We start from the raw sequence: 13,882 nt of genomic DNA on the forward strand, positions 1-13,882 counted from the left end.
CAACGGGCCAGCCTTGAGAGCCATGGCAGATGAGCTTCGAGTGTGCTACGAAACCTTAAATGCCATGGGGTACAACCAAGAACTAAGTTCACAAAGGACATTAGCCGATATTATTGAAAGGCTACCCGTCTACTTCCGATCTAGATGGATCAGGATAGCAAGGAGGATCCAGAGAAAGGAGGACCGACTACCAGACCTTGCTGACCTTGTTTCCTATGTTGATGAGGTAGCTGATGAAGAGAATGATCCGGTATATGGCTCTCTTCAGCAGAAAGGAAGGAAACAGGGTATCTCTGGAAGGAAGGAGCAGGTCCCTAACAACCGGAGCAAGGGAGTGTACAGCGTCAAGAGTGAAGACGTGTTGAAGTGCAGTTTGTGTGGCCTTGATCACAAACTGTTTGGATGTCCCAAGTTTAAAGGAATGTCACCCCAGCAGAGGTTTGACTTCGCCAAGAAAGAACGTTTGTGTTTCAACTGTTTACTGAAGGGACATATGACGTCAGCGTGTAAGCTTAACAGGACTTGTACAGTTGCCGGTTGTGGAAGAAAACATACAAAGTTTCTTCACTTTCCGCAGTCTTCAACAGGGGAACTGCGCCAAACATGACACAGCAAAGAGGTTCAGATAATGTATCTGAGAACAGTGATACGATTGCCTCTCATAGTAGTATCACAGGAGCCGGAGGGATGAGAATTGCACTTCCTATTGTCCAAGTCAGAGTAAAGGCTGCAGATTGTGATACATTTACTGATACATTTGCCCTTCTGGACAGTGGTTCCACGGGCAGTTTTTGCACTAAGGACCTTATGCACAGGCTAGGAGCATCTGGCAAGAAGCAGACGTTGTCTATTTCAACATTAGAGAATGCCAATAGCACTTTGGACTCTGTGGTGATCAGTCTGCAAGTTGAAGGCAAGACTACAGGCGAGAAGGTTAATCTACCAAGAGTCTATACCAAGTCAAAGATAAATGTCAGTCCTGAGCATCTTGCCAAGAGGGAAGATATCAGGAAGTACCAGCATCTATCTGATCTGAACATTCCAACCATAGATGATGTCCAAGTTGATATGCTTATAGGGCAGGATGCTTCGCAAGCACTAATCCCTCTGGAAGTGAGAAAGGGAAACCCAGGGGAAGTATATGCAGTTCGCACCATGATGGGATGGACTTTGAATGGCCCCCTTGATGCAGGTGGTTTCCAGGGCCATGTCTCCACGAACTTCGTCTCTGAGAACTCAACACTAGATGAACAGGTAAAGCAGTTTTGGGCTATAGAGTCAACTGGTTCCCTTCTGTCTGACCTGAAGGCATGTCTGTAATGGACAAGAAGGTTCTCAAACTGTGGGATGAGAACGCAAAGATGAAAGAAGGTCATTATGAGCTACCAATTCCATTCAGGGAAAGACCACCACCTTTGGAGGATAGTCGATGGATGGCACAGCAGAGACTTTCATCGCTGAGAAGGAGGTTGCTCAAGGACAGGAACCTACATATGCGGTATCAGGAAGGTATAGCAGACCTAGTACGCAAAGGGTATGCTGAGACCGTGACTGATGAGTCCTCAGACAAGACGTGTTGGTACCTTCCTCATCATCCTGTCCATAATCCAAAGAAACCAGATAAATTAAGGATAGTGTTTGACTGTGCAGCGAAACACAAGGGGATCTCTCTTAACGATGTGGTCTTACAGGGCCGGACTTGACAAACAACTTGCAGGGAGTGTTGCTGAAATTCAGGAAGGAACCAGTGGCATTAATGTCCGACATAGAGGCCATGTTCCATCAAGTCCGCGTCCCTGTAGAAGACAGAGATGTCCTGAGATTTCTGTGGTTTCCTGATGGCGACCTTGACAAGACTCCCACAGTGTATCGCATGTGTGCTCACTTATTTGGTGGGACTTGGAGTCCTAGCTGTTGTAGCTATAATCTTGAAGAGGACTGCTGAAGACAACCAAGATGAATACTCATCAGAGACTGTGAAGACTGTGAAGGAGAACTTCTACGTAGATGACTGTCTGGTATCTGTTGCTAGAGAATGTGAAGCAGTCAAGCTTGCTGATGAACTTCGGTCTCTTCTAGCTAAAGGAGGATTTAGACTAAGCAAGTGGGTTAGCAACAGCCCAAAAGTGATGGAGACTATCCCACTCAAAGATAGAGCCAAGAAGATTGCTGGTTTGGATCTATCTATGGATGCACTACCAGTCGAGAGAGCCTTGGGTATTTGCTGGGATGTGGAACAAGACTGTTTCATGTATAACGTCATACCTAAGGACAAGCCCATGACGAGACGGGGAGTTTTGAGTACCATTGCAACAATGTATGATCCACACGGATATGCTGCTCCCTATGTGATGAAAGCCAAGATGTTGTTACAAGAGATGACAGCAATGAAGCTCGAGTGGGATGATCCATTACCTACTCATTTGTGTCAGAAGTGGCAAGACTGGCTGGATGACATGAAATACATGGAAGAATTCACTGTGAATAGATGTCTAAAGCCACATGACTTCGGTGAGGTATCTGATCGTCAGCTACATCATTTCTCAGATGCTTCTGAGAAAGGCTATGGTGCAGTGTCCTACATGAGACTGACAAACACTGACGGGAAGGTGTATAGCAGTATTGTGATAGCTAAATCACATGTGACGCCCTTGAAGAAGATCACTGTGCCAAGACTAGAACTGATGGCAGCCACACTATCTGTTAAGCTAGATGCTCTGATTCGCAGACAGTTGGACTTGTCCATTAGTGAATCTCATTTTTGGACAGATAGTACGATAGTGCTCAACTACGTGAGGAATGAGGAGAAACGATACAAGACGTTTGTTGCCAATAGAGTTGCTGCTATCCACGAGGGGTCGAATTCAGATCAATGGAGTCATGTAGACTCAACAGCAATCCGGCAGATGAACTGTCCAGAGGAATCAGCAATGGAGTTGATTCAGAATACAAGGTGGACTGAAGACCAAGCTTCATTAAGCAATCAGAAGACAACTGGCCACGAGACCCAACAGTGATGGAGTCTATAGATGAGAATAATGAGGAAATCAAACAGCCTAAACTATCTTCTCATATGGCAAGTCAGTCTGGTAAAGATGGATCTGATCATGAAGGAAAGGATGTAATAGATGAGTACATCAGTTATACTCATCATGGTACCAGCTGAAACGGAGTGTGGCCTGGATGTTACGTGTTAAGGACTATCTGAGAAGCAAGGTTCATAAAACGTCATTTGATGTAAAGAGGACACTTGACGCAGAAGACTTGAGAAAAGCTGAACGAGCCATACTGAGACATGTTCAGCAACAATGCTTTCCTGAAGAGTTCAAAATCCTTCAAGAAAATGCTAAGGAAAGCAAAGGACAGAAATGCAGAATAAAGAAATCTAGTCCTCTCTTAAGACTAGACCCAAGGATGTTGAATGATGGTCTAGTTCATGTAGGGGGACGCCTTCAGCATGCATCAGTGGAAGAGCAGACGAAGCATCCCATCATTCTACCAAAGAAGCATCATATTGTAAAGCTGATTGTGCGGCATCTCCATGAAGCGTTGGGGCATTCTGGACGAGAATATGTCCTGTCGTCACTCAGGTTGCAGTACTGGGTGATACGAGGTAGAGTGGCAGTGCGAAAGGTGCTGAAGGACTGTGTGGTTTGCAGAAAGCGGTCAGCAGCTCCAAGCTCGCAGAAAATGGCTGACCTACCAGAAGATCGAGTGCACTCGGAGAAGCCACCATTTTCCTATGTTGGTGTAGACTGTTTCGGTCCCTTTATGGTAAAACAAGGACGCTCTCAGGTGAAGAGATACGGGTGCATCTTTACTTGTTTGGTGGTACGTGCAGTTCATATTGAAGTATTACACTCGTTAGATACAGATTCATTTCTGAACGCTTTGCAGAGATTTATGGCACGTAGAGGTCAGCCAGAAGTAATCAGGAGTGACAATGGCACCAACTTTGTTGGAGGTAATCGTGAACTGAGGGAAGGAGTCCAGAAGTGGAACCAGCAGAAAATCCAGAATCACTTGTTGCAAAAGGGAATCGATTGGAAGTTCAACCCTCCAAGTGCCTCTCATATGGGGGGCTCCTGGGAAAGACAGATCCGGACTATCAGAAAGGTCCTAAGTGCGCTACTGAAGCAACAGGCTCTCTCTGATGAGGGCTTATCTACCTTGATGTGTCTGGTGGAAGCTGTTATCAACGGTCGCCCGCTCACCGTGGTTTCTGACGATGTTAGGGACCCAGAACCTTTGACGCCAAACCATCTCCTCCTCCTACGTCAGAGCAATGTATTCCCTCTGATGTGTTTGGTAAGAGTGACATGTACAGTCGACGGAGATGGCGTCAAATCCAATTTCTCGCAGACGTCTTTTGGCGCAGGTGGACTCGTGAGTATCTGCCTGCCCTCCAACAACGACAGAAGTGGTTAGTGCCAACGAGAAATCTAACTGAGGGTGATGTTGTGTTGATTAAGGATGACTTGCCTAGAAATCAGTGGTTGATGGGTAGGATTGTTGAGACATTTGCTGGCAGAGACAATTTGGTCAGGACTGCAAAGGTGAAAACAAAATCAACCACTCTAGTGAGACCGATTCATAAACTGTGCTTAATAGAATCGGCAACATAGAACTCTAACTGAACTGGACGAACGCTTAGCTGTTATCACATCGAGCACAAATTTGGTATTTCTGAATTTAGAGAAATCTGTTATTTGATGAATGTATGTTTGTAAAGGATTTGTAAAGAGATAACCATGCAAATTTGTTATTTTTGGAACAGAGCAAAGGTTAGTCTGGTGCAAAGACTATTAGTTTGCAGAAATTTAGGGTCTGCAACCTAGACTATCCATTGAAGGTAATGAAGGGTTTGGAAACTAGACTAACCACCAAATTATTCATAAGGTCTGAAATTTAAGACTAACTCATTTTTGGGTCTGACTTAAAGACTACTTTGATTTAAACGAATGAGTCTGGAAATTCAAAATACTCATTATTTGGTTATGAATATCTCTTGACAAACCGATGTTTGGTATGACATGTAAAGAAATGATTTCTTTGTGATAGCTTTTTATGAATGCTTGTTAAAAAAATATATATAATTTTGCAGTCTAGGGTCAAGATAGAAAATGACCATGCATTTCATTTATTTGAAAGATCCAAAGGAATTGCAGTGTTATACTAAAACATTGTGTACATTGAAAGGTGCAGCTCAGCTGAGTTTATGTTACACAGACAAATAGCTTGTTTTGTAGACAGTACACAACAGTGGATTTGCTTCAAATTCATTATGGAGTTATCAAGTTACTTTTTTGGAGTTTATATTTGAATGTATTTTGATCTTTTTATATAGATGCTCACATTTAAAGTTAAACTACGCTTTAGGATGGAAGTGGAATTTTTAGTTTAAATTAATTTGTTTGGATAAATGTAAAGTTTGATACCGGTACTATACATTTAAGGGGCCGGGATGTTGCGGACAGAATTTTGTCGTCTTTTTCGTAATAACTTAGTTTGGCCGGTGGGGGCGTTTACTACTACGGACAGCAAATACTTCTGTGAGTGGGAAGATTTACCCAGTGATTTCACCGACTATTAATCAAGTCAATCCTGTCGAGACCCAATGTTGTAAGTGTTAATTCATGTCAAATCCTGTAGTTAAGATGTTAAAGAGTAGTATGATTATTAATTTGTGATAATTTAAGGATTATTAGTGACCGTATTGATGAAAAGTGTTATGAAATAGCTACATGGTTGGGCATTTCAAAATGGCTGCTCGCATGAGCATGTATAAACAAGTGCATAGGATTGTACATGTATGTGAGTTGATAAGGCACGTATGAAACATAAATAATGACATGTAAGGTTAGAGATATAAATGTTATGAGGTTATCAGGCAAGATAACCGTAGATAAATTACTCAGTATATGTGAAAGGATGATTTAGCCACAAAACTGGCTTTGTTAATTTTGAGTTGTGTACAATTTGACTCCTGACATTGACAGTCAGTGGGTGTAAATGGACGTTCTGTATGATATGTTCATGAATATTGATGAAGTCCAGCTAATTAAAGCAGTTAAGTGGTAATAAGATTCCGCTATTTGGCTTACAATAGAGCAGTATTGGATAATGCTTGTGATTGTTGATTTATAAGCAAGGTATTTATTATTGTTTATGTTTTGTTTGTTCATATACAGATTGAACCACACTTCAGGTTACTACACGTCACTTCGCTTCAGAAGTTCAGTCGTTGTGCATTGCTTTGCGCATTAAACGTCATGGTATCATAATTACACGGCATTGGCAGGACTCTTTGTTTAAATAGACAGTTGGTGGATGAGGGTGTTTGTGCTGAATTAACGTCATCTATACGCCACATTGCTTGCCAAATTGAATGGGTCAATGGGAAAGTCCTTTGAAGCCACAGCATAATAACTCAACGGAATTGATAAAAATTGAATCTCGACAGCTGTTGAAATAACCGGCGATTGGAAAAAGCTATTTCCAAAGAGCAACGATGTGAAACAATGACCATTTTTTCCCTTTGAGGACCTTCATATAGAACATTCAGACAGTGGCGGATCTAAGGGGGCCCCGGGGGAGGGGGTGTAGGCGGGCTCCTTCAGGCGCGGATCCAGGATTTCTTAGGGGAGGGGGTCCAACTTTTTTTTTTTTTTTGCTCCCGAAAATTTGAAAATCGCGCCTGCCGAAAAGTCGCTCAGTGGGGGGGGGGGGGGGGGGGGGGGGGGGGGGGGGGGGGGGGTAAGCGGACATTTTTTTTTTTTTTTTTTTTTTGAGTCCCAAAAAAAATCGCAACGACTCAGTCAGCCGAAAAAATCGCTCAAATGGGGGGGGGGGGGGGGGGGGGGGGGGGGGGGGGTTTATCACAATTTTTTTTTTGGTCCTCGAAAATTTTAAAATTTGCACCCCCCCCCCCCCTTGAGCGCCAGGGGGGGGGGGGCCCAACCCCCAAAATGGTAAAAATCGCGTGATTTTGCATGATTTTTTTCTCAAGGGGGGGAGGCCCGGGCCCCCGGGCCCCCCCTGGATCCGTCACTGGGCTCCTTCCCCTGGCCCCCAAAACAGGTAAATTTATCCTTTTTGAAGAAAAAGAAGAAGACGGGCCCCCTCCCCCTGTCTCAAGGGACGGGGGGGGGGGGGGTGTTGGGTAAACAAATACTGCTTACTACCCTTCCCCTTCCACCCGTAGAGCAAAAAAAAAAGAGGAAAAATAGTGCTCTCTATCTATTCCATTTTCTATCTAGATATATTTCTTCTCCACATTTCCTTATCTCTATTTCCCTAATTCAAGCTTTATATCCCCTTTCTATATCTCTTTTCTCCTCTCTCTAATCTATATTCTCCTCTTCTCTCTCTCTCTCTCTCTCGCTCTTTCTTTCGTTCTGTATCTAGATTCTCTCATTTTGGCGTAATAAATTCGAGATCTCAAATAAGGTAACAAACAGAACAATCATTATTGTATAATGCCTAATTATTTCAGCGGTAGGAATATATTATGTTTTAAAGACAAAAGCTCCATAAAATTACCATAAAAATATGTTGAACAGCAATGAAGGTAAGATATCAAATTCGATAATATTAAAAGGCGAACAATCCGGAGGATTGGTATTACTTAAACCTATACACACCGGGTTTTTTTCTTTCTCCAAGGAATGCGTGGCATCGAACGCAGTGCTTCTGCCTGAGATTTTTTCTTCTTCACGATAACTGAAAGGACAAATGCCAATAGCAAGAAAAATCGAAAAAACAGACTTGAACGTTAAGTTACTTCATTTTCAAATTTGGAAATGATGCAGAGTATTAAAGCTCTCTTGTCTCCTTGTTAATTGCTTCATCCCATAAGGCAGCATTACATTTACACTAAAAAATTCTAAACCGTGTTTTCCCCCTTTTCATTCGTTCTATGAGTCAGTCGACGTGCATCCTTTTCAACGCCTCTATCGCGTGTTTGCATTCATTATTGGAACTTACTCAATCAGAACTTCCATGAGGTTAAACCAGGCGTAGATCCGTTAGTAGACTCTAATGTTTGAACAGAAATATATAGGGGGAATAAAAAGACTTAGGGGGTAGCAGGGCACACACCATGCCAGGGGCGGATCTAGCTTTTTGCTAAGGGGGGGGTTGACCAAAATAATGACGATGCGGAGCATCGTCCACGAGCCGCGAAGCGGCGAGCCGATTTTTTTGGGGGGTTTATTTGAACCCCGTAAGTGATGTTTTCCTGGCATCTATTAACACAATGGAGACCATAAAAAGCAGTGCATGATAACGTCTTTTAAATCAAGTAACAGTTAAATACACAGTTATATCCAGAGTTATCATGTGTTTGGTTAAGTTACCTGATGAGTTGAATATCTTCTCAATATATTGCACTTGAAAGGGTTTCTCTCCAGCGTGCGTTCTTTTTCTTTTTTTTTTCTTTCTTTTTTCTTTTTTTCCTTTTTTTTTTTTTTTTTTTTTTTGGGCCGCCAAGGGGGGGGGGGGGGGTTGCAACCCCCCCAACCCCCCCCTGGATCCGCCACTGCATGCCTACATAATTAAACCCAAAAAGGTTGTCCAAGTATCTATAAAGAGTGGAGGTGGAATTAACAAAAAGGAAACGCGACGTGACCCCCCCACCCCACACCCCCCCCCCCCCCCCACCCCAAAAAAAAAAAAAAAAAAAAATCTTGAGTCCCATGGGCCAATTTTTTCCGATAGTGGACATAATGTCGACACCGCGCGATATCGCGTATTCGATGATTTTGAATGTATCTTATTACCAGCAAGTTTTATGTCTAGCTACACAACAAATTAAGTCATTGAGTCAATTTTCTCTAAAGAAATGTAAGTTTTCGGCCTTCATATTTGATTCCTCTTCATAATGTTCATTAGATCTACAGTAGATGTGGGATGAGTAGAATATATTTTGCCGTTAATGTCGCGGTGTGAACTAACTTACTATTTTATTACTTAGTAGAGTATTGATCAAACTTAATCATTGTCAATATGTGTGTGTGTATGGTGTAGGCCTAGCCTATGCGCGGCCTATGCTTTGCGCTATGCCTATGGCTTTGTTTGTACAGACTACAGTAGATCTACGGTCTACACGTATCAAAAATAAGATCATAGATGTCCCTTTTACTTTGAATTTGATGAGAAAATATGAATCGGAATAACACTAACAATTAGGTTATAATTTTATTTCAACATAGACTTAGTCTCAAATCAAAGGATTAATGAAATATTCTATGTAATTTGCCAACAAGTTCAAATCAACTGTTCGGTACCACTGTCTACGGTAGTACTAGATCTACTACCGGCGCAGTACGGGGACTGCGCGGGCGCGGTGCGGTGCGGCTATATTCCTTCCCTTTTTCTGAATAAGTCTGCCTCCTTGAATTTACTGAAGATTCTTGCAAACACACATGAACTAAAAGTACTCTTTTGGTCTGCCTTCGCAGTCAATCATATTTCGACATATTAGATGTAAAGGCAGTGATAGAGGGACTCTTGCTCAAGTATAGAAATCTAATATAGATCTAGATCTAATTACTAAGATAAGATCTACTTTACTTAGACTAGACTAGTCTATTTTCTTAATTTTAATCCAGATCTGGGGAAAGAATATCCATAAATTAGTGGCAGGATCAAGCCATCAACATGGCGAGTGGTCAAGGCCTCGCTATGAATATGGCTGAGCTAACCCAACGGGTGGACAAAGCTTTCAAGATGGTCAGCGATGGAATACCGCCAAAACCTTCGCAGTGTCCAGACCTAAGACGTTCTTGTTTCTTCTTGCAGTCTTGGTAACTTTCAGCATTCCTATTACTGCATTCATCATCATCATTGGATTTTCCCTGTTTATTGGATTGGCAACGCTTCTGTGGGTTCAAGGTAGGTGATTACAACTTAAGTTCAGAGTCTAAAGATCCTAGTCTCTGTAAAGTGTGTTGTACATAGAGAACAAAGATTTATTTGTTTAATTGTAATGTAGTCATAAAACATGATAAACCAATTATCAATTTGCTTTCACACTGCTTTCTTAGAGCACCGCAGTGGCTGCCTTGCTAAAGCCAGGGTAATAATCGGGGCAGCGCCAGGAGCGTCACAATGTAACGGACATGTGCACTACATGTACATGTATATAAGAAGCCACCATTATTATTATTATTATTATTATAAATGGAAATCAAATTATTTAGAGAAAGTTGATTTGGAGGTAAACGAAAATCAGGGGAAGTTATCGCATATTATTTTATTTCTTCAAAACTTATGACTGACAATGATATATTTTATTTCTCAAGAAACCTAAAACTATTTATTTATACAGCTATAAAGAAGGAATGGGGGAGGGGTGGGGGTGCTCCGATGGGAACTATATTTATGGTACCGGTATTTCATCGGACAAAAATGATAGAGTTGTTCCTTTCATGTTTTAAATCATTCATAGTCGAAAGACTACCTAACGGAATACTTATAGTTATACTGTTTAAAGTGAAAAATGACTACTAGTAATTTGAATGTGCAGTACTCTGTTTCAAACTGCTTTAAATATATCATGTAGACTAGTCTCTTTAGTTAAAAAATTAAGTTGGCTCATTTATTTTTGTTTACTGTGAGCGTTTCAGAAATGAATGGGTGAAATACTCTCATTGCCTTTAACTTCAGTTTTTATACAAAAATTCAATGAAGGAATGGAAGAATATATAGGGTAGGATCTAAGTTATAGTTGGTGAGATTACTGTTTACGTTTTAGGGTAGATATGATTTTGTTATAAATGTTAAATAATTTTCTTTTGTTTAGGGGCTGTTCTGCATTGCCACAGCAGTACTTCTACCAACCTTGGATTCTGCGCCCTTATCGCTGCTGGGTTGACCAGTGCGATATACGGCACCGGTTACATGGCGGATTTACTGCGATCAGCATGGTGGTTCGTCTATGATGAAATCTTCCCTAACATCGCTGCCAAGGTTTCGGGACTCACCAACATTTGGGGAAGGCCAACAGTCAGTGTAAATAAAGTGTAGTTAAGACCTCTTGCCTAAAGAGTTTGGATAAGTTCCATGTTTGGCATGATCTAAATCACCTTGATTTAAATGAACTCCATATACTTGTTAAAAAGTTGGATTTTTCCTATTTTGCAGTTTTTGCTACTATATAATGATTTTCTAGGCCAACAGTAGTGCATACATAATTCAGTTGAAAGACCACCTTAAACCTAGGCCATACTAGTTATGCACTTACAAGCACAGCCCATATGAATGTTGCTAATGAACTTAAGAACCTGATTTGTAGTCTATCCATGTGTAAGATCAGATTTCAATCCATAATTCAGTACACCCCATGAAGTGATTTTTCCTCTCCATCTTTCCTTTGTGTCGTCCAGCAAATCAAGATCAAAATCCACACACCACACTGTTGTCCCTAAAGTTGGAATAATCTTTCCTTCCATGTACCTCTTTTCATGAAATCATTGTGACAATAATTACGATTTAGATTCTTGATAGATAAAGTCTACATCTTCTCAAAACTGTATTGATCTATCTATTAAGAGTCTTAGAGATTGGTCGATAATGTTCTAAGAAGATATAAACTTTATCTATTAATCTATAGATCTTATTTTTCTTCAAACTTTCAAATTGGCAACAGTGTATGGAGTTTTATAAATATTATTTAACCAACTCAATTGGACAGTGACATACTTTCGCAGGGAGACATTCAATGAAATCAGTATCGTTTGCTTGTCTCTCCTTTCCAGGAACTGGAGGAGGAGGACTAGGACAAACAGCACCCGGGAGGATCAGGCCATATTCACATTCCACATCCTACACCATCAATTCATCAAGATATCAAGAGGGTGTGAACTCACGCACCAGGCACCATTATCAAGTCAGCTCACAGAGTCAATCAATACATGTGGGAGAACGGGAGTACGAGCTCTATTCACACTCCACATCCTACACCCATCAATTCATCAAGACATCAAGAGGGTGTGAACTCGCACACCTGCAGGCACCATTATCAAGTCAGCTCACAGAGTCAATCAATACGTGTGGGAGACGGGAGTACGAGCTCTGTTCACACTTTAGCGTCCTTCCAACCCAATCCGTCATGGCGGTTAAGAGACTATATGCACACTACCTCTGATCAAGACGGATGCCCTGTTCACACCGACTCACAGAGACATATGCCACATTTAGAAAGTGTGATTCAGCCTGTTCACACTGCAGACCACTTTCAATCTCATTCTTTCTCTAGAAGGTCAGATTATCTCACAGGTATGAACGCAGCAGGGGACAAAAGAAAAACTCACCATGGTGATGAATACTCTCGCAGTTTTAAGGCGAATTCCAAGAAGTCTAATATTGATACTTGTTCGTCACTGCTGCTTGAAAACAAGTCAAGTGTGAAGGCCCCCTCCGCCCCACAGGAACAAAACAGATTCCATTCCACTTATTTTGATGCTGTGTGTATCGCTTTGGCCATTGTATCCTTCCATATTTCTCTGCCTTTCTTATACTTGATTGTAAGGTATCTGATATCTAAGACTAAGTTCATTTTTACTTGATCAAGGTCAGTGTATGTAGGGAACATATCCCTTTCCAGCAAATATGTACGCATCATAATAATATTAATATTCATAACATAATCCTATGTGATATTTTTATTTCATATTAATTGTAGGTGTACATGAAATATGCTTGCTACTAGCTGTTACAAAAGAAATGACCCTTGTAACTTATTGAAATATAGTTTTCTTCCTGGGTGCGCTGAAGTTTAAATGGCAGATGTCGGCCTAACTGTTAAATGTTTGTATGCTGTATATTTGTATATAACATGTCTATATGTTTGTATATACCATAGCTCATGATAGATGTATGTTTGCTATGATAGAACTTGGGAGTACAGAGGATTTTACAGAGTTTTTTTTTTTTTACAGAAAGTGGTATGATTCCAGAGGAGGCAGTGTGATCTTTTTAAATGCAAATATAAATTATTCTTTTTCTAATTTTGCAAGCAAATACTAAATGATTTTGGAGATTCTTCTGTCGAATAAAAAATATATCTTCATTGAAAAATACATGTGCCAATACGATTTAAGTGAAAGTAACTATATACCTCACCGAATATTGGCCTAAATTTCTGAATCTCCTGCTGTGCATGCGGATTTATGTATATGTTTCCATAGTTTACTTCGATGAATTCAAAAAAACTTGTTCGATTTATGTTATTTATGACAAATAAATGTTCAGCATTTAAATGTGCCAAAATGTGCTGCATATGTCTTTAATGACGAAAATAATAAAATGAAAATATCATAGCAGCTCACACAGATTAGTGTAAATAATTGTGTGTTATTTTTTGGTGTTGTTGTTAATCTGAATGGATGGCGGAAATATCATGCAAATTGAATGACAGTTAAATTTCATAAATATGGTGGACTGTCCAGTTATGCGATATTCCCATTCCGTGCAGTAATTGAATCACAAACATTTTTCTCAATTCGAGAAAATCTTTGTGCCTGAATAAAATAGCGGTCATCAACGATTTTGAAAGGTTATGTCGCTAAAGTTTCAGATTTTGCAGGGCATATGTTTGTGTTCCATTACAGGTGTATTACGTACAGTGTACAAGTCATTAAGGCAAGCCAAGACGTCCATTTCAAATTATCTCCTTTTGATTTAGTTTTTTTCTTTTGTTTATGTTCATGGTCTTTTTCCAAAGTTGCCACTAATCAGAACATAATCAGAACATAATCATGATGATTAACAAATTATTACATCATCAATGAAAATACTTACATCATAATACTAACATGAATAATCTTGAAGAAGGATTGCCACATAAGCTAAGCTTGAAGGTATAGTAATCCTTATAAAA

The 13,882-nt window shown here is 40.5% G+C and overlaps 2 protein-coding genes across 2 annotated transcripts; both read left to right on the top strand.

Annotated features, from left to right (window-relative positions):
* The first annotated feature begins 1,838 nt into the window (after positions 1 to 1,838).
* LOC593649 lies at positions 1,839 to 3,017 on the top strand. Its single transcript, XM_003728432.3, has one exon. It carries the CDS (start codon positions 1,839 to 1,841, stop codon positions 3,015 to 3,017), a length of 1,179 nt encoding a protein of 392 aa, XP_003728480.3.
* A 166-nt stretch (positions 3,018 to 3,183) lies between these two features.
* LOC115929837 lies at positions 3,184 to 4,428 on the top strand. The gene has a single exon (XM_030999850.1). It carries the CDS (start codon positions 3,184 to 3,186, stop codon positions 4,426 to 4,428), a length of 1,245 nt encoding a protein of 414 aa, XP_030855710.1.
* Positions 4,429 to 13,882: the final 9,454 nt, after the last annotated feature.

The sequence above is a fragment of the Strongylocentrotus purpuratus genome, unplaced genomic scaffold (assembly GCF_000002235.5).
Source record: "Strongylocentrotus purpuratus isolate Spur 01 unplaced genomic scaffold, Spur_5.0 spur5_contig_861, whole genome shotgun sequence".
Taxonomy (NCBI): Eukaryota; Metazoa; Echinodermata; class Echinoidea; order Camarodonta; family Strongylocentrotidae; genus Strongylocentrotus; species Strongylocentrotus purpuratus.

Excerpts from the sequence above, each read along its gene's own strand:
- LOC593649 (XM_003728432.3), top strand. The coding sequence starts at position 1,839 with ATGGCGACCTTGACAAGACTCCCACAGTGTATCGCATGTGTGCTCACT.
- LOC115929837 (XM_030999850.1), top strand. The coding sequence starts at position 3,184 with ATGTTACGTGTTAAGGACTATCTGAGAAGCAAGGTTCATAAAACGTCA.